At 34.3% G+C, this 18,747-nt stretch overlaps 1 protein-coding gene across 1 annotated transcript; it reads left to right on the top strand.

Annotated features, from left to right (window-relative positions):
* The first annotated feature begins 6,989 nt into the window (after window positions 1-6,989).
* LOC128547585 (probable ATP-dependent DNA helicase RecS) lies at window positions 6,990-12,215 on the top strand. Its single transcript, XM_053520594.1, has 5 exons — window positions 6,990-7,008; window positions 9,709-9,910; window positions 10,379-10,503; window positions 11,484-11,624; window positions 12,005-12,215. The coding sequence occupies exons 1-5, from the start codon at window positions 6,990-6,992 to the stop codon at window positions 12,142-12,144; spliced, it is 627 nt and encodes a 208-aa protein (XP_053376569.1). The 3' UTR covers window positions 12,145-12,215.
* The last annotated feature ends 6,532 nt before the right edge of the window (window positions 12,216-18,747 follow it).

Here is an 18,747-nt window from a genome sequence, read left to right as displayed (position 1 = left end):
GTATCCTCTTTTGATAAACTTTTAAACCAATTTTACAAATATTTGATTAAAATTAGTGGTATGTTTAATTTTCCGAATTTTATAAACTACATCTCCGGGTGTGTAAGTCCAAGTTTTAAAAGTGTTTTAAGGGACGTATTGTATTTTTCTAACAGTTCCGACGATCTGTAGTAAAATTTACTAAAAGCTTTCTGTAGCTTATGATAACGGTAACTTTGTTGTAACAATTTCTTGGTGATATGAAGATTTCTGTCAATAAAATCATCTATCTTTGAGCAAAACGAATAAGCTGTGACACCGTATGATGTTGCTGGAGGGACATCCCCATCAAGATGGGGAAAGTTCACAATTTCAAAATTAAAATCGTCCCTTTTATCATATATTTTCGTTTTTGTGTTATTATTCACAATTCTTAAATCTAAATCTAGAAATGACGCTTCTAAATCTGAAGTTACTGTATTAGCCTTTTTAAAGGCACTCGCTACAGTTTTTCCGGACGGGTCGATATTTACCCCAACACCGTGCCAATTTGGTTGTGTTTCTAATCGATGTAGCTCACTGCAGACTTGGTGCGGTCTTCTGCGCATGCCCGGAAGTGATTATCTAATGTCGCGTACGGCAAAAATTCGCAAATTATTGTATGTTCGCATGCATTTAATGTAAAAAATATATAATATACTGACTAAAGGTTAGGGTAAGTATCACCATGGTTACAAAATATATACATTTAAAGTACTTTTAGTTCAAATTGCTTCAGTCCGACATATACTGGAGTCTGTTATTTATACCAGCCCTCAAACTCTGCATTGAGTCACAGCTGTTTCTAATCCCGTACCGTACCCGTACCGTACATTCGTAAACTATAGGTTTTGTTAAAAAAAATGGGCGGAAACTTTCATCGTTCTATGCCATCAAAATGATTCAGAAACACCTTAAAATCCGCTTATTAAGAAATCTGCCGTTTGATAATTTTATATATATATATTTCTAAATCATTTGCTCAAACACTGAAAGAGTATTTCGTACCAACCTGCGTTGTATAAATGCCCGCCACACACCACTTCGTTATAATTTGATTTAAGCGAAATCTAATGTGGTGACCTATCAATTTTCTTTTTGTTTTAGATTAGGTAGACATAACCAAAGGTATGTACAGAGTTTGATTAAATTCTATTATGTGAAACTCGATAAAATAGCAGAAGTACCAACTTAAAAGTGACACAAATATGCAAAAATAACCCTTGGGTCTGCTAAACAAGTATTCCTTTCTTTACAAAATCATGTTCTTTTGATTTCTCTGAGCATGTTTCAAATAGATATATTGTTTTCCGTTATAAAAATGCTTAGATAATCAAATTTATGCTGATTATTGTACTTTACTGAAAGATATTTTAGGATTACAGAAATTTTGAAAAATGTTTAAAATAGCACCATATCTAGGGGCAAATTAAATTGAAACAAAGCTGGTGACCTAGTATTTTTATTTCATTTTTCAATACATCATAACATGATCTTTTAATACAAAACATTTCATCAAAATCTATTATTGAGAAAAGAATTACGAAACTGTACCGAGCATCCTTAAGCTGTAACTCTTTAGAGTAAATATATTTCACCATTTCTGAAAAATATTGGTTGTCAATATTTAAAATATCATCAAGATACCTTGAGGTTTCATTAAAAGCTTCAATAATTTCAAATTGTGTCTCAGTAGATAAACTAAGCATGAAATCTTGTTCATAACAGTATTAAAGAATAAATCAGTTAGGGGGTGGGGGTGGGGGGGGTGGGGGGGGCGCAGTTGGTTCCCATCGGGATACCAATTACTTGCCTGTAAGGTTTATTGCCAAATTTGATAAATATATTATCTAGTAGAAACTTTAAAGCTTCACAAACCTGATCGCAACTCCATAGGTTGTAACTCTTAAATTCACTGTTAGAAAAGAATGCTCTAGTTTCATTACAAGCCAGATAATTAACGTTTTCTCTTCCAAATGCTTTCTCAATTAAACTACTAGTTTGTCTTTAATAAGATTATGTGGTAAATTAGTATAAAGAGTAGAAAAATCGTAAGTACTTATCTTCGAACATTTGAAGTGTTTGTTTTTTAGCTATTTGATAACATCTCCAGACATAGTTCTTGATGGACCAAAACAGATTAACACCCGAGTTCTCATAAAGCTTGGTGCAATACTTCCGTACGTGGTCTTTAATTGTAGTAAGACAAGAAGTTAAAATTACAGAAATGTTTTCTTTGTAGTGTATAAGGTTGAATTTGCAATGAATCGAGCTTTATATGGAGTTTTGTGAAGTTTAGGGATCCAATAAAGAGTAGGGAGCTTCACTTGACTGTCGTCAACTGCGACATTAAAATTTATACAATGATTTACATGACTTTTTGCATTAGCTTCCTTATCTAGTTGTGATAACTGGCAGGTTTTTGTATATTTAAGTTCATTTTGTAATACTTCTGTGTAGTAAATGCGTCATATGATAATAATATTTTTAAAAGCTTTGTCTGCAGGAGTGAAAACAAAATTCGTATGTACCTTGGATAAAGCTTTCTTTAAACTTCGAAGTGAAAACTTGGGTAGAAGAGGTAATAAGGATGGATTTGATTCATAAAATTTAACTCGAGTTATCTTCATAAGTATTTCACTTTCAATAATTACATTTCATACTGTTGTGCGGCCTTTTATGTATTTATATTTAAATGTCATGCGGAATGAAAGAAAATTGATGATAACTGATGTTGTTCGGAATATACTAAGGTGCAAAGTCACATATTACGGCCATTTTCAAATAACAGTTGGGCATTTTGATTTGTGTTGCCTATATGTCTGTTTCCATTGTTAATTTGATACTTATATACTAAAACATGCTTCAAATTTCCTTAAACAATATCAGTGTTATCTTGAACTAAGTACGTATTACCATGGAAACGAATCCCGTGACCTATATATCTAAGTGTAAGATTTAAAGGCTTTGACAGTGGTCTATTTACGGAACACCGTTTCAGCTTTTTATCTGTATTTCAGCTCTGCCCATGAGAATAATAATTGCAAGCGCAATGGTTTTTTTTCTTTAAAATGTCAGATTAGGTGTACTGCTGTAAGTGTTGTCAGCTTTGATATTTGTTTAAATAAATGCAAATAAAATGAACATACGACTTACCTTAGAAATAAACGGTTTTGAAGTTACATCAAAACAAGAAGGTCATGATGACCCTGGAGCGCTCACCTGAGTAATATTATTTCATGTTTCAAATGTCAAACTGACGCTTTGATATTAAGAAACAGTTTTAAGATCGATGTGCAAAACAGTACATGTCATCCAAATTTAAAGGCTGTATCTTAAAAAACAAGGGAGTAGCTCAGTAGGTCACATTCATGGTCACTGAAAGTCAGTTTTAAGATTGATGTGCGAAACAGTACATGTCATTCAAATTTCAAAGCTGTATCTTAAGAGAAAGAAAGCAGGTCAGTAGGTCACATTCATTGTCACTGAAAGTCAGTATTAAGATTGGTGTGCTAAACAGTACATGTCATCCGAATTTCAAGGCTGTATCTTAAGAGAAAGAAAGTAGGTCAGTAGGTCACAATCATTGTCACTGAAAGTCAGTTTTAAGATTGGTGTGCTAAACAATGCATGTCATCCAAATTTCAAGGCTGTATCTTTAAAAACAAGAAAATAGGTCAGTACATCACATTCCACATGACCCAGATTCCAAAAAAAAGAGCATCAAGGTTAACATTCTGACCAAATTTCATGAAGATACAGTCATAAATATGGCCTCTAGAGTGTTAATATGCGTTTCCTTTGATTTTTTTTGACCCGGTGACCTAGTTTCTGACCCCATTTGACCAAGATTTAAATTTTTTTTCTAAAGATCATCAAGATTAACATTCTGACCAAGTTTCATAGAGATATTGTTCTCTAGAGTGTTAACAAGCTTTTCCTTTGATTTGACCTGGTGACCTAGTTTTTGACCCCACCTGACCCAGATTTAATCTTGACCTTAAGATCATCAAGATTAATATTCTGACCAAGTTTCATTAGGATAAGATCATAAATACGGCCTCCAGAGTGTTAACTAGCTTTTCCTATGATTTGAGCGTCTCAAGTATCTATGTTGTGAGCTATACGTTACATTATTAATGCTAAGCTTCTTCATTTTTCCCGTGGGGATCTGACTGTATTATTTAAAGTGTCGAGCTTCTCATTGTTGCTTTTGGTGAAATGCATGAATTGTTGAAAATGTTGAGTTTCTTTGTCCTTTGTTGTAGTGAGGTTTCTTTATCACTTATAATTGTGAATTTCTTTATAATATCTTGTAATAAGGTCTCAGCTTTTCCTCGGTTCGAGCTGTCAATATCATTTATGTGTGATACTTAGCTTCTGTATCATTAGTTGTGATGAGTAGTCTGCATCACTTAAAATGATGACTGAGCATTTCTATCATTAATTGTGGTGAAATGTCTGTATCATCGGTAATGGCGACTAAAAATATTATTATTTGTTCTTGTGAGCTGTCTATATCATTTATAATCATGATAACTGAACATCTTAAGCATACGTTACAGTTTGCTGAACACCTTTACCATTTGTTGTGGTAAGATGGTTGTAAAGTTTTCAAGGATGAGCTTCTAGTTACGTTGAGCCGTCTGTATCCTTTACAATGGTATCTTGAACATTTGTTAATGTTAGTTGGCTGTATCATTTATGTTGATGACTTTCTTTAACATTTGTTATTGTTAGCTGTCTGTATCATTTGTAACGGTTTTATCATTTGTTTTGATAAGCTGTCTGGAACACTTATATTGGCAAACATATTTATTATTTGTTGTGGTGAGACGTCTGTATCATTTGTAGTTGCTGGCTTCATTATAATTTATTGTGGTGAGCCGCCTGTATAATTGATAATGGCGAGCATCTTTATCATTTGTTGTGGTTAGCTGCCTATTTAATTTTTAATGGTGAACATCTCTACCTTTTTGCGTGGTGAGCTTTCTGCATTATTTATGTTGGTAAGCATCTGTTTTTAGTTGCAGAATACCATTTGATTCATTAACAATGGCGGTAGAGCGTCTTTATCATTCGTTATTGTTAGCTTCTTGTATCATTTATAATGGTGGTAGAGATTCTGTAACATTTGTATTTACCAGACAAATTTATCATTTTTAACAGTCAGCATGTTTAACATTTCTTCTGTTAAGCTGTATGTATCATTTAAAATGGTGACTACCTTTATTATTTGTTTAGGTGAGCCACTTATATATTTTATAGTAAAGACTATGTTGTTATCTTTTGTTGTCTGTAGGTGTCTGTTACGTTTAAAATGATGATGATAAAATATATAGGTACAGTAGTCGCAAGTTGACCCCGATGGTTGAGGTTAAGCTGATTATTCATATTGATTATTTCATTGTAGAAATACGGGGTGCCTAGGGTTGCATTCAATTTTAAATTTATGAATGCAAAGAGCTGAAGAGTTTTACGTTCACTCCTTTTCAATAATCTAAATATGTATTATAATACAAAGGTCAACCATCGGGGTCAAGTTGCGTCCACTATAGTCACCATTATAAATGATACATACAGTTTAACATAACAGAATTTATATATATATATATATATATATATATATATATATATATCTTTTTTAATGATTTCTAAGCTTCTCTTTATTATCTTGCGGGGAATTGTCTGGTCCATACCACTTATAATACTATGCAGTTTTATCAGTTGTTATGAAAAGCTGTCTGTATCATTCACCATTGTGAGTGTTACATTGAACTGAATATATTTCATTTATTATGTAGAGATGCGTTAGAATATGTCACGGTGATTTGTGTTTATCGTTTGGATGATGAGAACCTAGATGGACCAACCCATTTTTGAAACCATGCATTAACGCATCAGCGATAGCCGGATCCCTTCACGAGTAACTGAACCTTCAAATACAAAGATCATTTTATTTGTTACATACATTCGTATCATTCATAAGTGATATAATAATTATATAATAATGTACACAATGAATAAAGGGTCTGCTTCTTTTTTTTCGGAAAACATAAGTGTCCCTTTAATTTCCTGGCGTTATATTACTCTCTCTCTATATATATATCAACGCTGAAAACTTTGAGAAGCTTGTGAATGTGTAAGTTGAAACCTGTTAGGCAAAAACGCTGACATATCGGTTTTCATGTGATGGTTTTATAATTGATGTAAAACATAAAATTCGGTTAATAAACGTACAATTTTCAAGAGAGAATCCAATCTAGTTTCAAGGAAGAAACAAATATATCAACCTTATACTTTATACCTATCATACATATCACATTATGTTACTTTATAAAATAAATATACCAAATATGTGGTACATTTATTAGTAAATGCGACGCTAAATGGTTGTATAGGAAACTGCTAGGTGAGCCCTAGGTTTCATAACACGTAGCTTTTCTGTTCTGCAGCTTGAACACATTTTTTAGAAGCAAAAAGTTCATTAATGAAACGCGCCTGGACTTTCTGGCCTTTTATCAATGCTATTTCTAAGTTAGTGTCGTAAATCATGGCGACAGAACGAAAAAGTGAAATGGCTCAAATCGGCAGAACATAGGTATCGGTTAAGGTATTTGCACAATTACACCGAACCTGTCACCAATCAGATCTTAAATAGTTTAACAACTCTGAAATAATAAATTAATTACCAAAGAAGCGCTACAAAACATATTTTGCGTTAAATTACCGTCATGACGTTACGTATCAGTTACCGTTAACGTTAATAGCTTTTGTAGCTTCTTTCTTCTTCTTGTCGTTCGCAAAGCTTTTGTAGCAAAAATACGTGATTCTACGCCTTTTTAAAACAAATAGCTAGTTTAAAACAGCCATTATTTGCCAAAATATTTTTATGAGTATTTCACTCTCAATGCTTATCAGACTGTTGTGCTGTTTTTTATATAAATGTCATGTGATATGAAAGAAAATACATGACAGCTGATGCTGTTGGTAATAAAGCAAGGTGCAAAGTCACTTACTTGGCCATTTTCAAATAACAGTTGGGCATTTTAATTTGTATTGCCATTTTTCTGTTTCTATAGCTAATTTGGTATTTATATACTAAAATATATTTCATATTTCATTAGACTATATCAGTGATATCTTGAACTAAGTCCACATTACCATGGGAACGAACCCCGTGACCTATACATCTAAATGTAAGATTCAAAAGCTGCTAAAAGACACCATTTTAGCTTTTTATATTTTATCTGTATTTTTACTCTATCCAAGGGAATAATAGTTGCAAGCACAATGATTTTTCTAATCAAATGTCAGATTACTTTAATGCTGTAAGTATTTTCAGCTTTGATATTTGTTTTAAATTAAATGAATAAACGAGGTCTCACTGGCTTTACCTGTTGTTACACAATATAAAAAGCCTGCTGTTGTTATAGTGAACAGTACCTACAAGATAAATTTAAACAGAGAACAGCAGGCTTTGAGCTAATAATGAGATAATTTTAAAACAAAATATGCATCAAACTCAATTTTTGACAGAAAGAATTCAGTCAAAACGCACAAAGAATTACCAGAAAACATTTTTTGCTGAAATGACGGTTCCGAGCTTTTCCATGCTGGCACCTGGGTAGAACTGCCGACCTTCCGTAAGCCTGCTGGATGTACTTGTTGGATGTTTGAAGCAACCCGTCTGAATATTTTTTCCATTACAGCTTCTTATTGTTGTGGGCCTACTATATATGCAAATGCATGGCTCTGGGGCTGTGTTTTTGGTGTTCTGTGCTTCCGAGTAATCTACCCTTACCTATTATCTTCCTTACATGAATAATGCAACGCCCTGAGTGGGGCTCGAACCCACATCGATAAGGGGCAAGTGATTTGAAATCAGCGATCTTAACCACTCGGCCACGGAGGCCTCTTATCATTATAGACTACCAAAAGTATATAAGGCAATGTGATATGGATGTTATTCTAGTGACTAGTCATTATGTTATATTACACAAATATTATATATAAACGGTAATTTTCAATGCACAATTTACATTACTTAGAGTAAATTTTCATATTTTCATTTTTGCAAATGAGCCACTTTGTTAATAATTTACTGTCGTTTTGAAAATGTCATCTTGTTTATCGCTTTGATACGTGAGCGGAAAAAGGCAATAAAGCGTTTACGCTCGACCAACTGTAGTGTGTTTCTCTCTTTATATACTACTTTATAAATGATTTTGATATGTTTACATCTGAGAGTTATTGTTAAACAAACACACACACACAAAGAAAAAAACTTGTAAAGGACCGCTCATTGCATAGAATTGAAATTTCAAAATAAATTGTACGTACATACAATGTATTCTTTAAAACACAGAAAATGCTTTCTGCTATTTACTATCATATCTTCCTCACACATGATATGGCACTTTAAGATAACAAGGCCCTTCCCATTACGTTATAACATAATTGACCTTTAATTCAAAAATAACAAAACTGGCCATGATGTTTTGAAATCAGAGTATGGTAATGGTTAAAAAGTAAGGTTATGCGCATTCTATCTTGTGAAATGTTGCCACTGACCGTTCCAAAGCGGGGCCCTGCAGTGTTCTCTCATGTATTTTATGGGAATATATTGGTGCATAGCTAAAAGGCCTATGATGAAACAAAAAATACACGGTTGAAATAGTTTTCAGTAAAAATCATTCTAAGCTGTTCCTAATTATTCAAATATTTGATGATTAGATAGTGACACGCACCATTTCTCGTATAAATGACATGAAAAATACACGCCATGCCCGACGACATCATTATACTTTGATGATACTTTGTTTTCGTCATTATTTATTGCCCGTGCTTGGTAGTCTCCACTATTACATTGATCGTACTTTAGTCGTCATTATATCATTGACCGTACTTGATAATCGTCATCTTTTCATGTACCGTACTTGGTAGTCGTCATTTTTTTCATTGGCCGTACTTGGTGGTCATCATTATTGTATTGACCGTACTTGGTAGCCGTCATTATTTCATTGACCGTATTTTGTAGTCTGGTTCCCGTCGTATTTCAAATAGTACGTCAGGCACGGACGAAATATTGCGGAGTCCATTGACTGTTGTCAGGTATTAAGAAATAATGATTTAACACCGATCACGTCGATCAAACCTGATAGTTTATTGTATTTTCATTGTTTATAATGCTTTGCAAGTTCATTTTGATATGATCACGTTCGAATATACAGAAAATGCTTTGATAATAAGTGGATAGTTATCGGACATGTTATTTTTTCATAAACATTTCGGATATCAAGATACACAAGACAAATCATTCCAAAGGCATACACTGCTGTTTAGAATATCTATTATCTAACTAGTTAAGAAAGAATATATGATTAAGAATGTAGAATCGAATTTATTTCTAATATTTCGTCCAAAATCTGGCTAAAATGAGCGAGATGGGATCCAATGATAACCCTGCAATTAAGCAGATAATACTTTGTGCTTAGAGCAAGCATTTAAAATGCAATTATGCAAGTGTCTAAGCATGAAGGGGGGCCAGATACCCAGGACATCTGTCACTATTAGCCTTACTGTTTATACACTTTATACATTTTGTTTAAAAACATGTGGGTGACCGTCTGTTTTCAGAATACAAATTATTCAGCTGCTATATCTAATACAACACAGTCTTCTGATCAGACTTGAAAAGTTTGAAAGGGTTACAGGAAAAAGCAATAACAGTTTTAATCAGTGAAAAGGACTGTATATATTCACTTCTAACTGGATACGGAAAACCATTAATATATGAACTGCTTCCTTTTATAAATCATGGTTGCTTAGTCATTGCTCCACTTTATGCAATAATAAAGCAACAAGTACAAAAACTTTGTGGTATGGCAATGTTTGTTTTTTTTCTGGAGTGAATGATATTTCTAGACTTAAAAGTGGTGAAATCAGCTATGATTTCAGTCATCCCAAAGAAATATTACAGAGCAGAAAACTGAATGATGCCTTTACATCTGATAGATTTAATACAAGGAAAATCTATTTAGTGGTTGACGAGGCACACTGTATTCTTCAGTGGGGAGACGAGTTCAGACCAGAATACAGTAATTTGTCAAATTTAAGATCAGTTTTCAAATGCCAGTTATTAGTATTGTTAGCAACAGTCACAGAGTCTTGGCACAAACAGATAATTTCAAACCTTTTCATGAAAAACTGTCAGATGATATGTGCCAGTCCTGCAAAAGACATCATTGAACTCTAAAGGAAACACAGCTAGTAGCCCATATGACTTCATTTTTAATCATGTTATCTCAGAACTGAACTGTCAACTTGGTGCATTTCCTCATACTGCGGTTTATTGCAGGTCAATGCAGTGGATTGGATATGGATATGAAATGGCGAGACAACTTCTATCAGACAGATTTTATGCAGGTGATAAGACACCACAGAGTGCACGAGTGGTCATGTTTCACTCTTCAATGGAAAAAGGTTCAGGACAGGTAATCCTTTCATTTTACATTTAGAATTTTTTATCTATATATCTCTGCATGTAGAATAAGTCAGAGCTAGGAAATGGAAGCCAAACTTTTACCATTTTCTCCATGGAGATGCATTAAGAAACCCAATGCTCTACATCCAGATCAGACTGAAAGAATGTACATTGTTTGCTCCATGTACAGAAATTACATTATAAGTCTAAAAGTAAACAGTGTACTCACAGGGTCAAAAACTTAAGAGAAGAGTGAACAGAAAATGTCACAGTAGATGACAAATGCCCCCGAATAAGTTATTGAGTGGAAAAGTACTTTTGTCAAATTGTAAAATTTCTAGTTGAAAATGGGTCATAACTCCATCAAACATTATTGGACCAAAGCCAAAATTGAACTTGACCTGCATTTTATAGTTATATACCTTTGTATCAAAAATGAATTCAGTCCATGAATCCTTTCAAAAGTTATTGAGCAAACAAGGCATTTTTGTCAAATTTGCCATAACTCCATCAAAAATTATTGGACCCGAAAACAAATTACCTGCACTTTATGAATATTTACATGTGTACCCAAAATAAATTCAATCTATTAATCCATTCAAAAATTATTAAGCGGACAAGTTTTTGTAACAGAATTTTCAGTCAAAAAGGGGCCATAATTCCGTCAAAAATTATTAAACCGGAAAAAAGAACTTGAACTACACTTTATGGATATATACATTTGTAGCAAAACTAGATTCAATCTATCAATCCATTCAACAGTTATCAAGCGTACAAGTTTTTGTAACGGACTAACTAACTAACTACCTAACTAACGGACTAACTAACAGATGGACAGTGAAATTACTATATGCTTCCCTACCGGGGGCACAAAAACTCGGTTTACTTAACAAAAGATAAGAAACAAACATATAGATTCAATATACTTATTATGCTGGAACAGCCTTCATTTATTGGTTCCTGTATCTATTATACACAGCTGAAAGACATGATTCTTTCAAGTTTACAAAGGCAGACTGTTGTATCCGCCTCATTATTTCATCAGTGGTACTGGGAATGGGGACAGACAAAAAACATGTCAGAAGTGTCATACATGCAGGCCCACCGACTACACTGGAAAGTAAGTTAAAGTTATATTACAGTTGTAAGTGACCATTAAAATGTGTAGTAAAATTAAGATGTTTTTAATCCTTAAAATAAGAAGATTACCAAAGTAACAAAAATATGCAAGTTTTTGTAAGAGTTTTATTCCTATTGCATTTAATGTAAAATAATGAAAATCTTTTTTGACTATCCTTGTCAAAAATTAAACCCAATTTATAAGGTGTATTTTCATTATCTGTCACTGACAGATATAACTTGGTATGGCTTTATTTTAGATGTTTTCAAAGGATTCGTTGTGCTGTGTTGATCAAGTTTTTACATGGTCATTTTGAACAGTAATATAATTTTAATTTGAAAAAGCCATGCCATACCAAAAACATGCATTAAATATTGCAGCCTATTTTCAAGAGATAGGAAGATCAGGGAGGACAGGTACCTCTGCTCAAGCTATCCTGTATTGTAATAATACTGATCTGGCAACTCAACACATGCGAAATGAAATAAAAGTATACTGCAGCGGTGAAAGGTGCTTTTGAGAACTTATCGATGAATACTTTGGCTTCAAAGCAGTTTAAAAACATTCTGTTTGCTGCAACAGGTGTCAACCCGAGCATGGACTGGAATAGGACTTTGATAAACTATCAATTGCATAATGTACGGTCTAAAGAGGTACTGGGGTTTTAAAACATGATATCATAGTAAGACAGTGTCTTGAAACATGTTTTGGTTCTTAATCTTTATGTTTGTACTGAAAAATATGGCACCTTAATGCAAGTGGTTTCTTCATACAAGTGGTATCTTGAGCAAGTTGGAATGTATGAAAAAGCCTTAAATCAATGCACGAGATGATATCTTTTATGTCTTACTATACTAAGTCATGTCCAGTAAGAAGATAAATTAAAAATGTTTGAATGTTTCATCACTGAAATATCGAAATATCCTGTTTTGAAAATGTTATCACCTAATAAATTATGTCACAAATGAGTGTATTCCACACCATGCCAGTCAGATATTATGAGAAATGTAGACATACCCGTCACTTACTTTTGGATAACAATTTCCTCTACAGCTCATAATATAATTTCAATTTATACTGTTCAATCCATTTGATCAAACCTCTATATTTAATTTTGTTAAGTCTTTTCTTCTAAAGTCCACGAAACCTGCTTTAATCCCTATCAAATATTCCTATTTTGGTTGGTGCTTTGGTGTTTTTTCCTGTTGGGGTACTTGCATCTCTTTTCCTATTCTTATGTTTAGTTGGTGTCCTCTTCTCATGTTTTGAAACACATACTGGTGTATTACAATAAAAATGATCAGTTCCAAATATACTGGGTGCTCTTTCAGGTTTACTATAAGTTGATTCTATTTCTTTTGTATATGAGTGTTCTTTCGACATTGCCTATTGATAACAAGAAAAACTGCTAAGTAATTGAAATGGTGGATGCAGTTTATACAGCTAATATTCGTCAGTGGCACAGGCAAGCAACTTCACCTGTAAACCTGTTATCAGTACTAAATATCATGTGTGACTATGGAAATTTACAAAAATTGCCACTTTTGTAGCAAATAAAACTTCTAAACTGTTTGCTTAATGTATGTCTCTGTCTATGTCAGTAGGTTGCATAAATCAACTTAACTGATGTCACTGTAAGACATTCAACTCATTATTGCCAGATTGGTTGATTGATTGATTGGATCGAGTTTTACGCCCGTTTCAACAGTATTTCAGTTATGTCAGACGGGTAGTTTCCTAACCATCATTCCTGTGAAGTACCAGTACTAGACCGCCTTCCTCTGACACAAACTACCAAGTGTTCTCACAAAAAGAACCATGGTATTGCCAGATTTATAACTAATGAAAGATAATCCACTAAAAACAAATAAGTATAACAGTTTATTGGGCCCATATTCACAACTGCTAAAGTGTGATATGATTTTTTTCCCACAAAAAATATCTAAACCTCACATTTCAGGCCATTTGATATCTTCAGGGTATTTGTAGTAGGCCTCGCTATTTTGTATATAATAATAAATTGTTGGTGATATTGTCATGAGGCTCGGTTTAGAGAGCCAGACTTGCAAGCGAGGAGACCTCGGTTCGAATCCTGGTGGCGCCAGACATTTTTCTTGTCCTACTACATTTGGTGGCCCGTGTGGGTGGGTGGGTGGTTGATAATAACCTTGGAGCTTTTCCGGGTTAAGTACGTGCTGGGGGCGTAAAGCGTTCCTTTACATTCGAAATTGTGTTAGAATCTCGTATATCATTGAAGTGCATATATAATTATAAATTGTCAGTGATATTGTCATGAGGCTCAGTAGCTTAAAGTAGTTAGAGCGCCGGACTTGCAAGCGAGGAGAGCCAGTCGCCCGGGTTCGAATCCCGGTCAAGCAAGACATTTTTTGTTGTCCTACTACACACTAAATGTTTCTTCGTTTGTCAATCTGTGTTTATTCATATTTCTTTGACATGCAGTGATAAGCATTTTCTTTTTGACATATATACAGTATAAACTGTACTGCTACAGTGTAATACACGAGGCCATGAAAAGCAGCATTTTACACAGTTACATGAAGTTTGGACCCCTTCCACCCAAAAGTCATTTTTACAATACTTCCCGTGCCTATTATCAAGCGAGATATTAGAGTGACACATATATTCGAAATCATACTTTCTTTTTTATTACCACTTTCTCTGTCTTCAACTACGCTGCATAGTAAAGAGTTCACACAAAAAAATAATTTACCATTGCACAACTATCTGTTGAAAGCAAACAAAAAGGCTTGTTTCAATAACATGATCTAAAGACATAAAAAATGTCTATACCTTATTGTAATGAAAGGGGAAGGAACTTCAGGCTACGTACTTTGTAGTTGTCATTATTTCATTGACCATACCTGGTAGTCGTTATTATTTCTTTGAACGTACTTGGTAGTCGCCATTATTTCATTAAAACGTACTTGGTAGTCGTCATTATTTTATTGGCCTTACCTAATTGGTAATTGTACTTGTTTCCGTACTTGATATTTGACGTTTTATTCCGTAGGGCGCGGCAGATCTAAGATAAGTGCCACATAATTAATGTTAATTGAATGAATATATAATTGACTTTCGGAGAGTTTTTACAACCAGTCACCCTTTTAAATTCAAGGAACAGACGGTATTTTTTGTAAAATAAAATGATTGGAACAATAGGTAAGATTTTTCATTACATTATTTTTTTTTCTATCAATCAATAAAGATACTTTTGTTATTATCTATACTTTTAATGCGTCTGAAAACAACAAAACTGTGAACATGTCTGCTTTGTTTTCAATGATCATTAAGAACACTGTATTTTCATAATATGAATTATTGCAACTGAATACATTTTTGTTTATAAAGACAATTAAACTGCACTTATTATACCGGTATATCAAAAGAGGTGTCAGGTACTGAACGGCTGAGGAAGCGTAAGTTATAACTTACAAATAAAGCTTTTCTATAATACATCCGTTAAGACAATTCCATATATTCTTAACAATGATAATTACATACGTATTTTAAATTTTAATATGCCATTAGACGTTAAAAATTTTCGTATGGACGATCTCATTTCTACGGTGGTATGTTTAGGACATATGTTATTTTTTTTAAGATTAAATTATCTCGTGCGCACGACATCTTATCTTGAGCGATCAACATTTTATCTCGTGCGCACGAAATCTTATCTCGAGCGATCAACATCTTATCTCGAGCGATCAACATATTATCTTGAGCGATCAACATCTTATCTCGAGCGATCAACATATTATCTCGAGCAATCAACATCTTATCTCGAGCGATCAACATATTATCTGGAGGGATCAACATCTTATCTCGAGCGATCAACATATTATCTTGAGGGATCAACATCTTATTTCGTGCGCACGACATCTTATCTTGAGCGATCACCATCTTATCTCGAGCGATCAACATATTATCTTGACCGATCAACATATTATCTCGAGCGATCAACATCTTATCTTGAGCGATCAACATCTTATCTCGAGCGATCAACATCTTATCTTGAGCGATCATCATATTATCTCGAGCGATCAACATCTTATATCGAGCGATCAACATATTATCTTGAGCGATCAACATATTATCTTGAGCGATCAACATCTTATCTCGAGCGATTAACATCTTATTTCGTGCGCACGACATCTTATCTTGAGCGATCAACATCTTATCTCGAGCGATCAACATATTATCTTGAGCGATCAACATCTTATCTCGAGCGATCAACATCTTATCTCGAACGATCAACATATTATCTTGAGCGATCAACATCTTATCTCGAGCGATCAACATATTATCTTGAGCGATCAACATATTATCTTGAGCGATCAACATCTTATCTCGAGCATACGACATCTTATTTATATATATTAAGGCCCTTTGTGTGTGCATTTACGTCATCAGTAAAACATACTGACAAGTTGTTAATTAGGGTCCCGCCTATTCCGCTGTTATTTAAACTTCCCACAAGTACATGTACAAGTTTATCACATCAATTGGGAAAGCAATGCATATAATTGGTCATCCTATCTTCAAAATCAAATGAACATAACCAATGATGCATACTGCATGTTAGAACAGCAACAAATTTCAGTTCGACTGATAAATTCGCGCAGAAAAGTTGCATGTATGAATTAAGGGAAAACAAGGAAAATCGTTTAATATATGGGCGAAGTATGGAAGCCCTAGAGGGACAATTGATTTCCGTACTTCCCACTTCTGACTTCTAACTTTTGCACTTCTCACTTCCAACTTCTTGACTTCCTACTTCTAACTTCCGCACTTCTGACTTCTAACTTCCACACTTCTGACTTCCAACTTCCCGACTTTCGACTTCTGATTTCAAACTTCCACACTTCTTACTTCCGACTTCTTGATTTCTTACTTCCTTCTTCTAACTTCCGCACTTCTGACTTCTAACTTCCACACTTCTAACTTCCAGACTTTCGACTTCTGCTTTCCAACTTCCACACTTCTTACTTCCGACTTTTTGACTTCTTACTTCCCTCTTCTAACTTCCGCACTTCTGACTTCTAACTTCCTGCCTTTCGACTTCTGATTTCCAACTTCCACACTTCTTACTTCCGACTTCTTGACTTCTTACTTCCCTCTTCTAACTATCGCACTTCTGACTTCTATCTTCCACACTTCTGAATTCTAACTTCCTGACTTCCGACTTCCAACTTCTGCACTTCTGACTGCCAACTTTCCTTTTTTGGAAGTCGGAAGTAAGAAGTGTGGAAGTTGGAAGTCGGAAGTATGAAGTCAGGAAGCTGGAAGTCAGAAGTGCGGAAGTTAGAAGTCAAAAGTGCGAAAGTTAGAAGAAGGAAGTAAGAAGTCAAAAGTCAGAAGTAAGAAGTGTGGAAGTTGGAAATCAGAAGTCGAAAGTCGGGAAGTTGGAAGTCAGAAGTGCGGAAGTTAGAAGTCAGAAGTGTGGAAGTTAGAAGTCAAAAGTGCGAAAGTTAGAAGAAGGAAGTAAGAAGTCAAAAGTCAGAAGTAAGAAGTGTGGAAGTTGGAAATCAGAAGTCGAAAGTCTGGAAGTTAGAAGTGTGGAAGTTAGAAGTCAGAAGTGCGGAAGTTAGAAGAAGGAAGTAAGAAATCAAGAAGTCGGAAGTAAGAAGTGTGGAAGTTTGAAATCAGAAGTGTGGAAGTTAGAAGTAGGAAGTCAAGAAGTTGGAAATGAGAAGTGCAAAAGTTAGAAGTCAGAAGGGGGAAGTACGGGAATCAATTGTCCCTCCAGGGCTTCCTTAGCGAAGCCTACATACTATTTTTTTGTCAAGGACTTAAATTTATTTCTTTGCATCATCACTGACTTTTTGTTGCCTTTTTTATCAGTTTCCGTATTTAAATGTCTAACCCTGCAAACATGTGAAACGGTTATAAGTATAATCAAAATAAAAACAAAAACGGTGGCAGCCGTATGTTTTTACTAATGATCTGAATTTACACAAATGTCCTTAATAGATAAGATATCGTGCGCACGAGATAAGATGTTGATCGCTCAAGATAAGATGTTGATCGCTGAAGATAAGATGTTGATCGCTCAAGATATTATGTTGATCGCTCGAGATAAGATGTTGATCGCTCAAGATATGATGCCGTGCGCACGAAATAAGATGTTGATCGCTCAAGATAATATGTAGATCGCTCGAGATAAGATGTTGATCGCTCGAGATAAGATGTTGATCGCTCAAGATAATATGTTGATCGCTCGAGATAAGATGTTGATCGCTCAAGATAAGATGTCGTGCGCACGAGATAAGATGTTGATCGCTCAAGATAAGATGTCGTGCGCACGAAATAAGATGTTGATCGCTCAAGATAAGATGTTGATAGCTCAAGATAATATGTTGATCGCTCGAGATAAGATGTTGATCGCTCAAGATAAGATGTCGTGCGCACGAGATAAGATGTTGATCGCTCAAGATAATTTAATCCTAAAAAAATAATTCCATGTCCTAAACATACCACCGTATTTTTCATATTTCGGTAATTGATTTATGACGTCATTGCATTTAAACAAATTTCACAACATATCTATAGGGTTTATATTACGAGTATGAAAGCCGTTAAATATGTTATTGAAAGATGATTGATTTTCATAGAGAAATGTGCACCCGTTCATTCAAGGAATAATATTGTGCTTCAAAAGTCTCGCAATATTTCCGCTACAGAACCCGTGTACATTCCGCAATACAAAGTTGTAAACCTATAGTGTTTTTTTTTCTGGTAAACGTTTTATACTGTGGAGGTTCTGCATTGATTCCTCGCTTCCAAATCATGAACAATACGATAAATCATTGCAAAGTCTTTTTCAAATTCGCCATGCCTCTCGTGCTGTAAATGACGAATTACGAACTGCATTTGCGTTGTAGATTCGTGTAGTAATAATTTTGTTTTACGTAAAACTGGATAAAAATCAATTACCTTGATAGTTTCTCTTCGTTCCTTATAACATAATCCCGTTTAAAAATCATCATTTAACGGAAAATACATAATGTTTCAGTGATGATGATGATAAAACAAAACCGGAATTATTATGTTGTTTTCGTCTTTGTAACATCATGACGCACTTCCTGATTACGGACGTAAAGTT

This window comes from Mercenaria mercenaria, chromosome 12 (assembly GCF_021730395.1).
Source record: "Mercenaria mercenaria strain notata chromosome 12, MADL_Memer_1, whole genome shotgun sequence".
NCBI lineage: Eukaryota > Metazoa > Mollusca > Bivalvia > Venerida > Veneridae > Mercenaria > Mercenaria mercenaria.
This window is presented reverse-complemented; position numbering and strand designations above follow the sequence as displayed.

What these genes read in the sequence shown, in the direction of transcription:
- LOC128547585 (XM_053520594.1), top strand. An exon ending in AAACTTTGTGGTATGGCAAT is followed by an intron (nt 9,911 to 10,378) that starts GTTTGTTTTTTT and finishes GGTTTATTGCAG; the next exon opens with GTCAATGCAGTGGATTGGAT. An exon ending in CCCACCGACTACACTGGAAA is followed by an intron (nt 11,625 to 12,004) that starts GTAAGTTAAAGT and finishes TAAATATTGCAG; the next exon opens with CCTATTTTCAAGAGATAGGA.